The 16,726-nt window shown below is 39.2% G+C and overlaps 3 protein-coding genes across 4 annotated transcripts in view; 1 reads left to right on the forward strand and 2 right to left on the reverse strand.

The window, feature by feature from the left end:
* Positions 1-398: 398 nt before the first annotated feature.
* Positions 399-2,780, reverse strand: LOC110054003 (uncharacterized). Its single transcript, XM_020760334.2, has 2 exons — positions 1,317-2,780; positions 399-616 (listed from the first exon to the last, which is right to left on the reverse strand). The coding sequence occupies exons 1-2, from the start codon at positions 2,332-2,334 to the stop codon at positions 435-437; spliced, it is 1,200 nt and encodes a 399-aa protein (XP_020615993.2). The 5' UTR covers positions 2,335-2,780; the 3' UTR covers positions 399-434.
* Positions 2,781-7,967: 5,187 nt separating this feature from the next.
* Positions 7,968-9,185, reverse strand: LOC110053970 (uncharacterized). Its single transcript, XM_020760296.2, has one exon. It carries the CDS (start codon positions 9,183-9,185, stop codon positions 8,004-8,006), a length of 1,182 nt encoding a protein of 393 aa, XP_020615955.2. The 3' UTR covers positions 7,968-8,003.
* A 1,760-nt stretch (positions 9,186-10,945) lies between these two features.
* LOC110053988 (zinc finger ZZ-type and EF-hand domain-containing protein 1-like) overlaps positions 10,946-16,726 on the forward strand; it is a 52,174-nt gene continuing 46,393 nt past the window's right edge. For both annotated transcript variants that reach the window (XM_089290638.1, XM_089290639.1), the window contains exons 1-8: positions 10,946-11,097; positions 12,816-12,843; positions 13,067-13,145; positions 13,501-13,582; positions 14,527-14,598; positions 15,439-15,498; positions 16,044-16,131; positions 16,408-16,472. In XM_089290638.1, coding sequence (XP_089146764.1) covers positions 11,035-11,097; positions 12,816-12,843; positions 13,067-13,145; positions 13,501-13,582; positions 14,527-14,598; positions 15,439-15,498; positions 16,044-16,131; positions 16,408-16,472 — 537 coding nt within the window. In that variant the 5' untranslated portion in view covers positions 10,946-11,034. The remainder of the gene's footprint in view (positions 11,098-12,815; positions 12,844-13,066; positions 13,146-13,500; positions 13,583-14,526; positions 14,599-15,438; positions 15,499-16,043; positions 16,132-16,407; positions 16,473-16,726) is intronic.

The raw sequence follows: 16,726 nt of genomic DNA on the forward strand, positions 1-16,726 counted from the left end.
ATTTCCGATTTTTGGCAAAAAAACATTTCAGGAATCAAAACGTGCAAAACGTGTCATATGAAAATGAGTTTGATTCGCATGAAAACGAACGCGAAGGGGGAACACAATTTCGAAGAACAGATTCGCACGAACATTCGTTTTGACACACGTGTATTTGATTCAAAACCGAATACTTTTCGACGCTCAAATAATGAAAGCCGCTATGCTACACGACAAAACTAGTTCCGTGGATTAATAACAATCAACCAATCAAATTGCTCCAGGTGTTCGAAAACAATGGAGATTTTCTTTATTGTTAAAAAAATACAAAAAACTTAACAAATTCAAAATCTTACAAAAAATGGAAATTTTGGGCAAAATTTGTGCCGAAATCAATAATCCTTCGATAGGAAACAAACTGTACTCGCTTTAATTTTTTTACAGTCAACCAATGGTTACTCGACATCTTGTATGTCAACATTGTCCTCAGTTGCTCGTCTTCTTGGAGGATTCTGGTAAAATGACTTGTTAAACCTCGTGAATCTGCACCACGTTCGAGGCTCTTCCGCTTTAGACTGATCATGCCCTAGAAAAGGGTGATCCACGAATAAACTTTTCCGTGGCGATTCAGCTCGTTCTGTAAGTAAGTAAGAGGAGGAGACGTACGTTTGTGCGAGTACTACAAGTCTTCACGAGTTATGTCTGAAATACCTAAGCATTTGATAGCTTGGAGTTAGTTAAGAGCAAAAATAAAGAATGGTACTTTTATAAAATTAACCAAAAGCCAATGTCAAGAGACAGTTCTTGGATTTATGCTTTACTCTGAGGGAAAAAAGGGGGTAGTAATTCAGGCCCGTCTAATAATGTAACGATATCTGCCAGATAACCAACGAAACGTTGGGTTATTGCGAAAGCTTATGTTAACAAAATGACGGCGGCTTCTTTGCATCGTTTTCGAAGTGTCTGTGAAGAGGATTTAGATAAAGTTTTGAACGACTGCTAAATTTATACTAAGACGATAAGATTATTCGCTTTCTATTTAATTTCTATGCGTAATAGTTGATAGAAATCTCGAGCTCAGAATCTAATTGTTAAATAGACCAAAGAAGACTTCAAAATGTGGTAAGAACATCAGACGCGGTCGTTCTCCGATACACCGATGCTATTCAACAGGCCAAGTTCTGTGCCAGGATTGTAAAACATTTTGTTACAAACCAGGGCCTGTAATGCCGGAGAATTCTTCGATCAAATATGATTTGTGCTTGAAGTTAACGGAGAATAGTTAACGGAGCATAACAAAAGAGAACGTTTATTACTGCTAAATAACGTGTGCATACCGTCACAATACGAGTTTGATAATGCGCTTCGCTCGGGTTTTTTCCAATTAACTCCGAGGCAGTGTCCTTGTCCACCTCTCCCTTGGGGTCTTTCGTTGGGAAGTGGGTCCCAGTGTGGGGGATAGCGGGGAAGCTTGGCTGATATAGGCCGCTCCAATATACGTTTCACTTCGGCAGGCTCTGGTTCACCCCAGCCTTCAAAATCGTCCTCCAGTTGTAGTTTCTTCTTTTTTCTATATTGTTTCTTTTCTGGCATGATTGCAGGCAGACAGGGTGCAGCACCTTGCCATTTTGGTTTGCAGTCAGGCAGAGGAGGTGGAGGATCATGACCAGTGCCTGCTAATGAACAGTCATTGTTAGTAAGTTCTTGGAACTGCTGAAGGAAAGTCGATGGTTTTCTGACAGGTTTGTCGTGTCTCAAGAAAGAAGACATTGGACGCTCTAAGGCACTATCGTCTGATACACCACCAGCAGCTTCTTGCTCCAGGTTGAATTTAACCTTCTTCTTGTGACTGGAAATCTTATTGAAAGGCTGCTCATTTATCTGTGGCCTGGCCGTTTGCGGCGGGCTTTCCTTATGACAAAACCTCTCGTGGTCATATCCTTTTTCTGCGCATAAGCTTGCTTCCTCTTTGTACTTTGTTTCCTCCGTAAACGGTGCAAAGGTCCTCTCTACTCTTTGTTTAACGAAAATAGTTTTGCCAGGCTCACTGAAGCGATAATCTTTTTTTGAAACAGTAGGTGCTTCAAAAATTCCACTTTTCATCTCCAGTGTTATCAAGTGCTTCCGCTTGCCATCATGTTTCTCATTAAGCCCTCCAACAATGGAAGATGAACATCCACCCGCGCGGAGGACTGAGTCGTCACTGTGCTCATCCTTCTTGTCCAGTCTGTCACTGTCTCGATCCGCATCATCGCGCGGAACTTCTAAAGAAACTTTCTCTGATCCGCTTATGACACCACTTTGGCTTGTTTGAACAAAACAATTTCCATTCCCTTTGGCTAGTTCTTCCGCCATTTTTACTCCACTTAAGGTCCTTGACTCCTTGTTCGCGTCCTCCCCGTATTCAGGTATTCCGGTCTCTGTTTTGGCCTACAAAAATCAATATAAAGAAACCTCAGCTGCTCAGTGAGTTATTGTCTTGATTTAAGAACTACATTAACATAAGACATTTATTATTTTTGTTTTTATCGGACACTTTAATAGAGGGTGGCAAAGGGTTTTTGCTTGACGGGTAATCGCCCCAAAATTAGCAGCGTGATGCGTGATTGAGACCAAATTAGCCGCGTGACGCGGGACAGGACATCGGAACGTGATACGTGATTTGCTATTTTACAAGCACGTGATGCGTGATTTACCAATTAGATTTCCGTGATAAGTGAATGTTCTTTGAACTAGAAGGATAGTATTCATTCAAAGTAAGGGACTGTGCAATAATTACCTGGACGGGGTGGGGTTGGAAAGTTAGAGGGGGGGGGGGGGCATGGGAGAAAATGAAAACAAGAGAGAGGGGGCCTGGATCTAAAAATTAATACATGCAGAGGGGGCATTACTTTTTCATTCCTTTTTGCAAACTGGAAAAGTAGTGGAAGAGTTATTAGAGTTCAAATATAAATTTGACATTGGAATAAAACTGACAAATTTATCAACTCTAAGGTGTTCTGATCTATGAATTGATGTTTTCCTATCTGAAGAAAGACTAGGTCTTTGCAAGAGGTGCGTTCCCAGTACAACGTGGACGAGGCTGCATATAAAAGTTATGTACAGCACCTTGAGTTCCTCGACGAAAAAGCCAAAAAAAAAAAAAGAGTAAGAGAAAGGAACACTCTTCGGCTTATTTCTTGGACAATTGAAAAAAATGTAAAAGCGCTTACCAACAAGCAGCTGAAAATGTATCTAAAGCAAAAAGGTCTTAAGATAAGTGGAAGCAAGGCTGAGTTGATTGATCGCCGAGTTTTCACCCACGCGGGCGGGAACCTTAGTGCCAGAGATGCTGTAGAAGATGAGAAATCTCCCGATTCATGCAAGGACGACGCAAGCTCATCAGAGTCCAGTGATTCTGATGACTCTTCAAATGACATCTTTGACATACGTCGAAGAGTCATTTGAAGTGATGTTTGTACCGGAGGAAGAACTCCAACAAGTAAACTAGTTATGAGAGAATCAGTTGGAGGAGACTTTTTTCAAGGGGCGGTGGGGCGGGGGTTAGCATCATTATGTGAGGGGGGTTGAAATTAATCTTTGCTTAATGAGAGGGGGGTATGACTTAGTTTGGGGGCATATTTCACCTATTTACCAGCCCCCTCCCTCCCCCCTCCCCTTCCAGGTAATTATTGCACATTCCTTGGATAGTAAATAGAGTCTTAAAAAAGATCATCAAATCGTGGCAGATGTGACACCATTTTCTGGTCTTTTTCGTCTTTTTCTTGACCTCTGATGTCTTTGGTCTTCATGGATCTCATGGTACTATGGGTCCAAACAGTTGTGATACAAATTAAAGGAATAAGTCAATTGAAAATAGTTAAACTTTGCATAAGGACTATGAGCTTCAGTGTTAATTTTGTCCATTTTGTCGACCGATCATTTTTGGCAGTGCATCACACCAAGAGAATATGACACACCATACCCGAATCCGCCTATCGTATAAAAGGTCAGCACTGAATTTCGTCTAAAAGGGCTGAAACGATAACACACGCTCATTCAAGATACCGGTCACATATATATACCCTGGTATTCGATAATACAAATGTTTAACAAAACGAACGGCTTGTCGTTGTACGCCTTAGATCTGGATGGGATGTAATGAATTTCCTTTTAGGTATGCGAATCACATACCCTGGTATTCGATAATAAATTGTATCCCCAAGATGTGGACGTCATGAATTTCCTTTTGGGTAGGTGAATCCCACACAGATGGTCTCTCACTAATGAATAACAACACTTTTCTTAAATGTGTTCCAGGTTCCTTCTGATAAATCCGGCAGTAAAAGGAAGTAAAGTAAAACTTTATTTAACCCCGGGTCAGCCTTCGTGATAACGCTAGTAACATATAACGAATATTAAACTTGATCGAGGTCCTTAAAGAGTTCCACTCCGAAATATTTATTTTGCTTACGGTGTTTATTTATGGTCCTTTGCGCGGGACGTGCTCCGATTTTTTTCTCTTTGAACTCATTGAAGAACGCCGTCTGATTATTGACTTCTTTAGGACCCCAGGAAGCTTAGGCCCCTTCGTCCATACTACACCGGAGCAATTTAAAAACGCAACAATCACCGGTCGTTTTATATTTTTGTTTGAGGAAATCTCGGCCAGGGAAATTACGTGGTTCTCCTGATCCTATCGTGTTCGAAAAGGTCCGTTTTCAAATGTTTTCCGTCCACACTAACACTCAAAGCCAACGGTTTCAATTTCCTTCGGTTTGGGGAGCGTTTTCGAAAAGCTCCGTTTTCGTGACGGATTACTCTGGACCGTAGGCCTAACCGTAGAAATAAAGTTGTATGCGCTTTTAAATTCCTCCGGCGTAGTTTGGACCGAGTCTGGAGCAAATCACGACGTCAATGAACACCACCAAAAAAAAAGGCTTAACGAGCTTCAATAATTAAAATCTTTATACATTTCATAGCCGTCTTCTGCAAAGCAACAACACAAAATGGTGAACGATGAGTAGAACTGCTAATTTTTCGTATTTCCATTTAGAACTGAACGCTGTCATTACATATTTAGCCTGAGCGAGGCTTTAAAGCCATAGGCATCCTGGGCAGATTCAATTTTACAAGGCGTTGTCCTCGGCGTCGCCGTCGCCATTGTTAAGATCCCTATATTTGCTTCTCCTGTAACTCGGATGCATGCTGAAAGGTCGATCGATACACTTGAGCTTGTTTGACGTGGAGTCTGTCATCCTGAGTGGCTGCTTTGTGCTTGGCTCATGTTTTATCCCAAGACCAGTCGAACGCAGATGAGAGTATCGTGTGAAAACCGTAAAAAATCTCATAAATTGCAGCTCTAAACCAAGGTTCTTTTTAATTCAGCCGAGTTAAGTTGTCGAGCGTTTCGGTAGGAAGTTTTTATCCCTCCTGCTCAGTTGCCTGCTGAAACAATCTCGTTCGTGACGTTACTTCGCCGATGCAATACCTTTTCATCTTCCTCATTACTACACGGCAATCGTTTGCATCTTCTTCTTCAGTATAGCTTAAGGCTTTGAACACTTTAAGGCCATCGTCATCAATAATGTCCTTGGAATTGGCAAGTTGATACTCGGGGCTTTCCTGTTCCAAACCAAGTAATTATTACAGTATTTCTCCTTCCATATCTTCCAGTTCTTGGGGATCTCGCTACTGAATTGACCTCAAATCTAAATGTTGCGGAGTCAATATCTGGTAGAATCAAAATTGAAAATTGTGATGCTTTAGGCGGCGAGGCAGCGGAAGTTGTTTTCGCTCGTAAGCATTCGTAGACGGTACCCTTTCGCTGTAACGTGTAATATTAGATGGCAGAGAGAACCTTAAACGAACGTCATCATTCAAGGCTTAATCTGGCTACTGTAACTCAAGATACACAAGATAAGATAAGATACTCAAGATAAGGTGATCGCGTATTTTAATATATAACTGTATGCATAGCATAAATTACAAAGCCGTTACAGCACATAAGTGTGCATATAAGGAATGTTTGGCAAATTAGCATATTTTAATTAACCTTAAGTGATGGTATGTCCGCCATTTTGAATAATCAAATCCAGCCGTTGTCAGAAACTCGTTTGTCCAGTTTGGCTATGACGTCAGTACTTTCTCATTGGCTCACAGCCAAGCCTTTTGTTCTTTCGCTTTATACGTGCGACACCACCCGGATGGTTGGGCGGCTAGTTAACTCCACCGCAGTATACACAGCTCTCTTAATCTCTCTTAAAACAATACCTCCTGGATATATAATAAAGTATTCTTCCTCAACCATCCCTCTAAATACCCCCCACATATACCTACACAGCCTACATCTCATTAATCCCCCACATATACCTACATAATCTACATCTCATTAATCCCCCACATACACCTAAACAAATTACATCCCATTAATCCCCCACATATACCTACCAACCTACATCTCATTAATCCCCCACATATACCTACACAGCCTACATCTCATTAATTGCCCACATATACCTGCACGACCTACATCTCATTTATCCCCCACATATACCTACACAACCTACATCTCATTAATCCCTCACATATACCTACACAGCAATACATCTCATTAATCCCCCACATATACTTTCACTGCTTACATCTCATTAATCCCCCACATATACCTACACATCCTAAATCTCATTAATCCCCCATATATACCTACACAACCTACATCTCATTAATCTCCCACATATACATATACATATACCAAGCCTTTTGTTCTTTCGCTTTATACGTGCGACACCACCCGGATGGTTGGGCGGCTAGTTAACTCCACCGCAGTATACACAGCTCTCTTAATCTCTCTTAAAACAATACCTCCTGGATATATAATAAAGTATTCTTCCTCAACCATCCCTCTAAATATCCCCCGCATATACCTACACAGCCTACATCTCATTAATTGCCCACATATACCTGCACAACCTACATCTCATTTATCCCCCACATATACCTACACAACCTACATCTCATTAATCCCCCACATATACCTACCAACCTAAATCTCATTAATCCCCCACATATACCTACACAGCCTACATCTCATTAATCCCCCACATATACCTACATACATCTCGTTAATCCCCTACATATACCTACACATCCTATATCTCATTAATCCCCCACATATACCTACACAGCCTACATCTCATTAATCCCCCACATATACCTACATACATCTCGTTAATCCCCCACATATACCTACACATCCTATATCTCATTAATCCCCCACATATACCTACACAACCTACATCTCATTAATCTCCCACATATACCTAAACGTCCTACATATCATTAATCCCCCACATATAACTACACGGCCTACATCTCATTAATCCTCCACATAAACCTACACAGCTTACATCTAATTAATCCCCCACATATACTTACCAGCCTAAATCTCATTAATCCCCTACATATACCTACATAGCAATACATCTCATTTATCGCCCACATATACCTACACGGCCTACATCTCATTAATCCCCCACATATACCTACCTACACAGCATTTATCGTATTTACTTCTTTTTTGCGACGCGTGATTGGTAAAAAAAATTATCCATGATGAGTGATTTAATCAGTAGAAAAATTCAGCGTGATGCGTTATTGATACCCTACCTTTGCCACCCTCTTAATAGACAAGGGATATTGGTCAGGCAAGAGCCGCGATCCAAACAGGGAATAAACACGTACACGTATGTACGAGACGTCAAATTGAACAGCGTGGGTGCAGTTAAACGAATGCAACATGGTAAAACACACAGTCTTGTTCAATCACATTTTGATTACTACACTTCTTGACCTTCTTAGTGGCTGAGTCATGTAATACGCAGGGCAATCTACCTATCTTGAGAAGGGCTTTGATCATTTTTCATTGTAAAAGGAGTAAACGTGTCTCTATATATAACGTGAGAAAAATACGTTTTTCTGAATTGAAGATGTCTTACTCTCCCGGCCAATAGTCCCAGAAACGCCTAACCCACTCATTCACTAACTCATTGAGTTACCTTCTTGGAGCCATTATGGCGGCCGTCACTGATCACATCATCAAATGGCGTTGGTGCAACAGAATTACTTCTCTTCTTCAACCATCTTCCAAGCGCCGTGCGTGGCCGTTGTCTTTGCTCTCTACCATTGACCACTTGCCTTTCCCCTCCACCTTCGACACTCTTTTCCTCAGATAACTTTTCAGCTTCGGCAACTTCGCATTTAGACTCCACGGCACAGAGCTTCCCTCCCTTTTCAACTGGATTCTTGGATTCTTTCCCGCCAGCCATTTCACCTTTTTCAGCCTGACCACTGGAATGGGAGCTGCCAAAGTCTTTCCTTTTCTTTTCTTTCTTCTTTTTCTTTAACTTTGGCAGTTTAAGACGAGATTTTTGGTCCTTTTGCGGAGAAATCCAATCGTCTCCCTCGTGATCAAAGCTGAGGGTGTCGGCCACGAGAACAGGCGTGGCTTTGCTCCGAATGGGAACACTGGCAATGGAAGGTTGCTTAAGTTGAACAAGCGGCTTCCCTTCAGTGGAAGAAATATCGGGTAGACCATTCCTCCGCTGCAAATCCTTGTTCCCCTTATTATCTTCTCTCGTCTTTTGCTGCGTCATTTGATCATGCGGCAAGCCCCAAGCAGCTGAATAGCTGGGCAAAGTAGTTTGCTTCTTCACTGACTGGCTTAGCTTCTCAGGACTTGCCGCTGATACTTGACGTTGTGCAGCCATGACGCCAATGTTATCAAAATGTCTTGCTGCATTAGAACACGAGTTGGAAACTGTATCGACTGGTGGCAATACAGCTTGACTCCTACAACTGTCAATCTTGTCATTGACGAATTTATTGGGTTGTTCGTTGTCGACGAACATCTTGCACTTTGGTCTCGGATTTCTCGCCTCCTCAACTTCACTGCGCAAGAATACTCCGTCTGTCGCAGATGACCCATCTGCCTCTTCCATCTCCGCACCTGTAGAGTCCCCAGCCCTGGAGTTCAATCTGCTGCCACTAGAGCCTTTCGTGATGTTCAGTTCTGCTCTTGGGTGAGATTTCTCCTGCGGGAGAGTGGCTTTGCTTTTAGCGTGGTTTCTCTTCCCAGAAGAAGCGCTAGCACGTTCCCTGCTCTCGTTTATTCTGGAAGTCACCACAAAACTCTGTATATATCCCATAAACGTTACGAATTTGTCCATTATAACGAAATTTCACTGTCCAACTAGACACGATTTTTTCACGTGGCAAGGCACAGAAAATTATTTTCGATATGAGTGTTTGCTTTATGGCGTCATTAATTTCTATGACGCACAAAATTAACACGACGTATATTAATTGATTTAGAACAGTGTTGGAGATGGTGGAATGACTTGCATTGAATAAAACGAAATTAAATTGCATAGTTTAACATCAAACAGTGGTATACATGGTGTAGTACATTTTTCTCTATATATTGCAGAGTTTTGTTATTTCTGATCTCCAATGTCTTTACAGCGCGCGCAACCTAATCAGCAATCTTTTACTTGTCTGCACAATGCGCGCGCAGTGCAGAGCGAAAAGTCTGGAGGGGGTTGTTCGAAAGCTGGGTAGCGCTACCCACTGGATAAATCAGTGTCCAGCGGATAGCGTGGTTTATTTTGTTAACACTTATCCACTGGATAGTGATTTATCCGGTGGATAGCCTTATCCACCTTTCGAACAACTGGGTCCTGGATTCTATTTCAGTACAAAAAGTGGGGAAAAGGTTATATAGCGGAACAACGCTTGACTCTTAAGACGAGAAAAATTGACTTCCGTCGTCACTGCGGGACAGTGTATTTTCAAAAAGACCATTTTTTTAAAGAATTGTTGTTGGTAACTCAAGATAATTTGGTCACTGGCCCGCCATTTGTTAGCCTTTCTACTAAGGTCTTCAAGAAAAATATTTCTTCAGAATTCTCGGAAACATTGTTTAAAAAGTCTGTTAAATGTTTTTGACATGACTAACTCTATTGATATAGATGCTCTCCGGGCGCCTCTTATATAGACGGGAAAGAAAAAATCTCTGACGTGAAAAGTGTCCGAAAATAAAACTGTCCGAAATTTGGAAGCGTCCGAAATTTGAGGCGTCCGAAATATTTACAGTACAGTATAACACTTTTATGTAGCTCCAAAGCTCTTAGTTTCCTTTATGGAGCGAGAAAAACTGGTTGAGATACGTAAGAATTTGTGTTATTTCTCGTCAGTGCATCTGTAAAACCTTGAGTGTGTGGTAAAACTCTCATTTCCACAGGTCTTGTTTCAGGGTAATTCGCGTTTTGTAGGCGTAAATTTAGTTATGTTATACAAAAGATTATATATTCTTTTGTGTTATGTTACGTTTCAGCAAAGTGTCCGAAAGTGTTGTACGAAATTTGTCTGAAATGCGATAAAAAGTGTCCGAAAATCAAGACGAAATCCGATAGAAAACAGTCGAGCAATTTCAGGTTTTAGTGGACAAAAATCTGGTACCAGAATAATTTTAAGCATTTTACAGTCATTTTTACATTTTCTTAAGGGTAAATACATAAATAATTGCCTGAAATAACACCGAAAACAAGTTCCCATGGGAATGAGAGAAAATGAATTTCAAAGCGGTTCAGAGAACTTGTGCAAACACAGGCAAAATTTCATCATCAGTTTCATTTCAATTCACCAGTACTGTCAAGTGTTTCAGACGAAGTTCGACATTCGTTTTCGACGTTTGGTGTTGCTAGAAATGATTTTTTTTGAGAAGATATTTAAAACAGTCGTACAGGAGTTTGCCATACGATGTAAATAATCTTGGTACTAGGTTTTTGTCCACCTGTTACTCGAACTTCTGGTGGATTCCGTCTAAACGTACGTACGAAATTTCTAGCAATTTTCTGAAGCATGCGCGAAATGGGCAAAAGGTCCTTGCTCGCCCCAGTCTCTCTCAATTATTTGTGAAACCGAGAAATGACTGGGTACTGCACTTTCGATTCAATATGGCGAAGCTTTAAAATGTGCAAATTAAGGAAGAATGCTCATTTAAAAAACCCTTAAAACATGGGAAATGTAACAGGTGGAGGCGTGAACGATGGAGATGATGATGAAAACGAATTTTACGAGGTATTTATCCTTAAATTTTAATCGATATTTTGACAATTTATGCGCGAAATCTGTCTGGGTCGAATGACCCTGCTCGTTACGATAACACCGATCGGGCCATTTGTTAGCCTTCTGCAGGATTCAGTTCATTGAAATTCTCATTGCCAGTGTCTTAAAGCTTAAGTGCACCATTTTACACAAACGTATTGCGCTTCATTTGTTTATAAGCACGCACAATTAGCCTTGTAGCAGCCAAATAATGAGAAATAATGAGTATTACTTTTTACACCGGGCTACATGTTTTAGTGAACGGAAGCTGTTCACAGATGGATTTGTGATTCTTCCCGGATTTTTCTGCACGCTATAGTGATTCTCCACTACGGTTGGCTGTCTACAAAGCTTTGACGGTTAATCGCACTTTGATTTGAGATAATTCTCATATGCAGTTATTCCATTGTGATGGTTTGAGCATGTTAATTTTAAGCTTACATGTACATTGTTAATCTTCAGGGAAGAGTTAGGGGACGGATGGATAGAAAATGAAATGATCATAAAGTTGCTCAAGTCATTTTTCTATTAATATAATTAAATTATCATTGTTATTATCAGGAATTCTGAGCTGAATTGACCAAGCCTGAAAAAAAAAAAAAAAAATAAATAAATAAATAAATTAATTAATTAATTAAACCTAGGTTTGTTTACTTATTATTAAGTAGTATTCTGACTCCAGCACACAAGAGGATATCAACCATAACATCATTTTGCACCAAAATAAAAGAGAAGCTTCCTGCAAAGGAATAACCTTTGAGTTATAAAGATTATTAGTTTATTAGGTAGCCATGTACCTTTAGAGGTGTGCTCCGTAGCCTCCTCTGTCTATGACCTGTGTTTGTAAAGCTATAAAGTATAGCAGGACATGAGGAAACATCACAGCTGTTAAAGTGTATTTCACTTTCTTTTAATATTGACTTTTTTCAATATTTACTTGATTCATATAGAGCATTTGTAGTTTTCTTTGCTTTGAAAATTCAACAACAGGAAGAAAAAAACACCAAAAATTTGTGAAACTGCCAACCAAAATAATTGTGTACAAAGGGTAATACTGGACACTGGCAGGAAAGAAAAATGTTGGTTTTAACTAATGAACAAAGCTCTCACTCATAGTTTTTGAAGAAACTGTTGACACACCGAAAGTAAATTAACAGCCATAGATGCTGTAAACCTGAGGTTTGTGGCATTAGCTTTTCATTAGAGAAAGAAAAAGCTATTAATGACCTGCCTCTTGGTTTGCTTCCTGTCACAGCTGATGATTCATAGGCATGCAAGGTGTCCACATTCTTCAGTCTGGTCTTTCATTACTGGATACACATGTAGTTGTGATGCAGAACAGGGTCAGATCAGGATTTTTTCATGGGGGTAGGGCTGGTGCCTTGGGGTTGCACTATCAATGGGGCATGCCCACAAATTGTTGCCATTTGAGAATGGAAACCTATAGTAACTGAAAACTTTTACACCAGAAATACTGGCATTTGCCACAAAGGAGAATTTATAATGAGGTACATGTACATGTACCTGTTCTGTCGTAGTATTCATGATCATTTTCATAATTTTATTTTACTTTTTTGCTTCTCCATAAAAGGGCTGATGGTCACCTAATCCAAACCCTCTAAATCTGCCCCTGTGGAATATACATTTGTAGAGTATTTTCGTACTAAATTGATAATTTTTATTTCCTTCAGGATGGAACAGAGAACAGTTCACCATCAGGTAGTTGCATTTATTCTAAATATTGGATATCAAATATATAAATATATAAAAGTATATATATCAACTGTAATTTATATTTTGTAGTTGTTATTTGGTGAGTGTGAGTAACTTATTATTTAACTGTCTCAACTGACAGTAGGACACCATCATCACTGTAAGTACATTGTGGTACCTACATGTACCCGGCCTCAGAATGTTTATTGTTTCAAACTGATTATTTCAGGTGATATCACTGAGGGAGCTTTAGACCTTGCTATGCTATTTGATCATGGCTTATTACGAGATGCTGCATCAAAGATCAAGTAAGAATTTGTTTGATTTTTGTATTAACCAGAGCACAAAGATGCTTCATAGGCCAGACATTTCATATTGCCAATCTGTGAAAGTCCAGCTTCCTTGTCATAAAACAGCTTTGTAACTGTATTTGAGGTGATCAAAGAGGTAGCCTTTGCAGTGGGCATTAAATAGTGTCGGAAAGGCAAAGTGTGGATGGAAGGAGGCGGACTGGGAAAATGAAAGGTTCCGTCCCCTTCTTCCTCACGTTTTTTGCCTCCCTATCCCTTCCCCGTTTACGTCTGCTATGCAGGCCATCAAAGAGGACAGGTGAAGAATTTGTGACGAAATATTAAATCTAGCTGTTTTGTGGTTTCTCTGTAGAGAGGAACCAAATGAGTCTTTCATGCAGCAACACTCAAGTAGCATTGTACGGTGGCTTGAAGAAAGAAGAGCCAGACATGAGGTTTGGACAATGACAATTTATTGAAACTTAATTGGCCAGGAGATTCAGAGACTGAAAGGACAGTGCAATGTACATGTAATGGGTCCAATCAATAGCAAGTAGGAATATCATTTCCTTTAAGGTTACTCCAAAGTTTTGTGGGGTTACAGCTTCATCCGGACGATCCTGTTACAACTCATTTAATTTAGCAATTTTTGTTTACACTCAAGTGTTGACATTACGCTTTCGAAAATTCTTCACAAGATTGAAGCCATCGTCAAATTTGATAAAGTGTAAAAAGTCGCTGTTGGGAATGCTCTGGCTTTTCTAACAAAACCAGGCTCTTGTATCAAGTACTTTCAACTTTCCTGGACTCAAAACTTATTACCCCAGAGATTTCATGTGTATCATGAGTGCCTAGAGGTCCTTGAAATCATGCTGACCTGTTTCAGTGGTATGAAAACACTGTCAGACAAATCTGATCTGATCTGAAGCCTTTAATTATTCCATCTTGGAACATACACTGTAGGCCACTGACAAAGTCAGTCAGACAAATACACCTGGAAAAAAAAAAAAACTGATAAGGCATCATGCATAAAATTAGGAAAATGCAAAAAAAGAAAAAAAGAATAACAATGACAGAAAATTTGATCACACTGTCTAGCACTTAAGAAGAAATCTTTTCCCTGAATTTATTTCTTTTTTATATTTTTTAATTATTTGTTTCCTAAATGATTGAAATAGCTACACTAGCGGGACTTTTTCTTCTTGAGACTTGTTGGCTGCCATTATATATTTTTGCTAACGCATTCCCGAAGGTTGACAATTACATGTAAGGCTTGGTTATGAAGCTACCAATGTGATTTATCAAAGACATTTTACCTACTATAATTCTAATGTACAGTCGGAGTAGAAATAAATCGTTAAGTAACTATAAACTTAATTTTTGATTTTTCATGTTGTAGGAGTATGTTAGTTTATCGCAGTTCACAGACATGCTGACCGGCAGAGGAGCCAGTAAGGAAGACTGTTTAGAGGTTGGTTGTTGAACAATTTCCTATTTAAACGTTGTTGTTCAGAATCAACAGTAAAAGTATCAAATAAGTCTATTGATTCTCCTTAAAAAAACTACTTTATATCAGTGAAACCCTATACATGAAGCTGACGAGGAAATGGTATTCGCTGGCTACAACAAATCTTTCTCAAGTTTTCCAATTGAGTAAAATTTTGGTAGACTAGTTCCATGTACACGTGTATTAATGATCAGCTTGCAAGACACTACTTACTATTATTATTTAAGTTGTTCAGTTAGTATAGTACCCAAATTTGTACAGTTTGCTGACACATTGTAAGTTACAAAAGATTACTGTATTTTTTCGGTTATAAGGTGCACTTGGTTATAAGGTGCACATATTAAGTGTATCAAGTTTACTAACTGAAAATTTATCCTAAATACTTGGTTAAAAGACACAACCTGGAGTGCAGGAAATTTTTTGATCATGTTCACGTCGATAACAGCAATATGCTTCCAAATTCGCTAATTATGGTCCTTTCACTCTAACTTGTAAACAAAAGATAAAAAAGTCACAAATAATACTGGTATATAATGTCGTACACTTCACCTTCAGAGCTTACCGTGAGGTTGGTGCCCCACAAAATCTGTGTTTTATCTGTCTTGTGATGAAGTTCTCCTGAAAACACTTGTTCCATGCACTACATATGTCAGCTATATAAACAAAAGTTAATTTAATACAAATTAAAATTAATACAAAAATTAATTCATAATAATTTATAATGTAGTGAACTGTACATAATATTTAATATGACGACAACAAAAATATTTTTTGCCATTTTATCCCTTTCTACTTTTTGTCCAGTTATTTAGTCAATTTGATGCTGATGGAGAAGGATTTGCTGATGTAGAAACTTTTCTGGAGGTTTGCATTATTTTTAGTAACAATTATTAATTTCTAAAAACAAAATTCTGATTAATGTAAAGGAGGTTTGAAACCACTTTCAACTGAAAGTTACATGTATATGCCAGTATTCAATGTTTGAACGCACATGCACCATCAGCAGTGCCTTAAGTTTTGTCTATCTCTGCGTCATGTGGCATTTTAACTGTCAGATGTTGCTTCTGCAATCAACATTTTTCTCAAAATTATCTGTCTAGAATATATGGATCTACACTTTGGAAGAGAGAATGTTGGAGAATGTGGTCTTGCAGTACTTACAATGAAAATCACCACTTCGTATTTGGCTGATCAATTAGGGTTTCCTTTCTTATTTAAGATTTTCAGCAGGATAGCAACTTGCTTTCACAGGCAGGCAAATGTTTTTGAAGTGAATTTCTTTATAAGAAAAACTCCCCTCTAGACTAGGTGATCAAACCAGGCTGGCAAAATCATTCTCATAGCTGATCAATTTGCCCAGTGCCCGACACTTAATGAAACCACTGGATCAATGCTCCTTTTGCTTTTAGACCCTCCAAACCTTCAGTGGTGGAATCAGTGCCAAAGGAGATTTAAGGACTTCAATAAAGACCCTACAAAACTGCTGTCTTACGCCAGGTACAAAATAGAAATAATTCAAGGGACTATTTAGCTACTTAACATGTATGTATCTACATCAAATAACCATAAGTAAATATTTAAAGGCAATTTGATGCTGATATCCAGCAGCGTGCATATGTGTACATGAGAACGTACATTGCAGGCAAATCATCCCATTTGTTGGCTCTATACTTACAGCGGGCATTGTTGTGTTTGTTGGTGCTTTCAGTGAGAATATCATAGCTTTGCATAAATTTATTTACTAAAATGCAGTAAATAACTTTCCATTGGCAGGATTTGTGGACTGTTTTGCTGAGAACAAGGAAGCAGTTGTGAATCATGGTCGTAAATTGCTTAAGGTGGGTTTCGACAACTAATCTTTTTATTAGCTTTCGTTGTTGCTGGATATCTGTTGTCATACAAGCATGTTCATTTGCCAGTCTTTCTTCATTACTTTTATTGCTTAATTTTCTATTGGGTACACGAATACCAAATATGATGACATTCCAACTTATTCTGTGCTTGATTTTTCATAAACAAAGTTTGCACTAATTACAAACAAAGGAGAAGAGAGCCAGAAATCTGCAACATGTCCGCCATTATGGAAATTCCA

Source organism: Orbicella faveolata, unplaced genomic scaffold, assembly GCF_042242905.1.
Source record: "Orbicella faveolata isolate gen_17 unplaced genomic scaffold, um_ofav_v1 contig_2, whole genome shotgun sequence".
NCBI classification, from domain to species: Eukaryota; Metazoa; Cnidaria; class Anthozoa; order Scleractinia; family Merulinidae; genus Orbicella; species Orbicella faveolata.

What these genes read in the sequence shown, in the direction of transcription:
- LOC110053970 (XM_020760296.2), bottom strand. Translation starts at nt 9,185, where the DNA reads ATGGACAAATTCGTAACGTTTATGGGATATATACAGAGTTTTGTGGTG.
- LOC110054003 (XM_020760334.2), bottom strand. Translation starts at nt 2,334, where the DNA reads ATGGCGGAAGAACTAGCCAAAGGGAATGGAAATTGTTTTGTTCAAACA. An exon ending in ATCAAACTCGTATTGTGACG is followed by an intron (nt 617 to 1,316) that starts GTATGCACACGT and finishes ACTTACTTACAG; the next exon opens with AACGAGCTGAATCGCCACGG.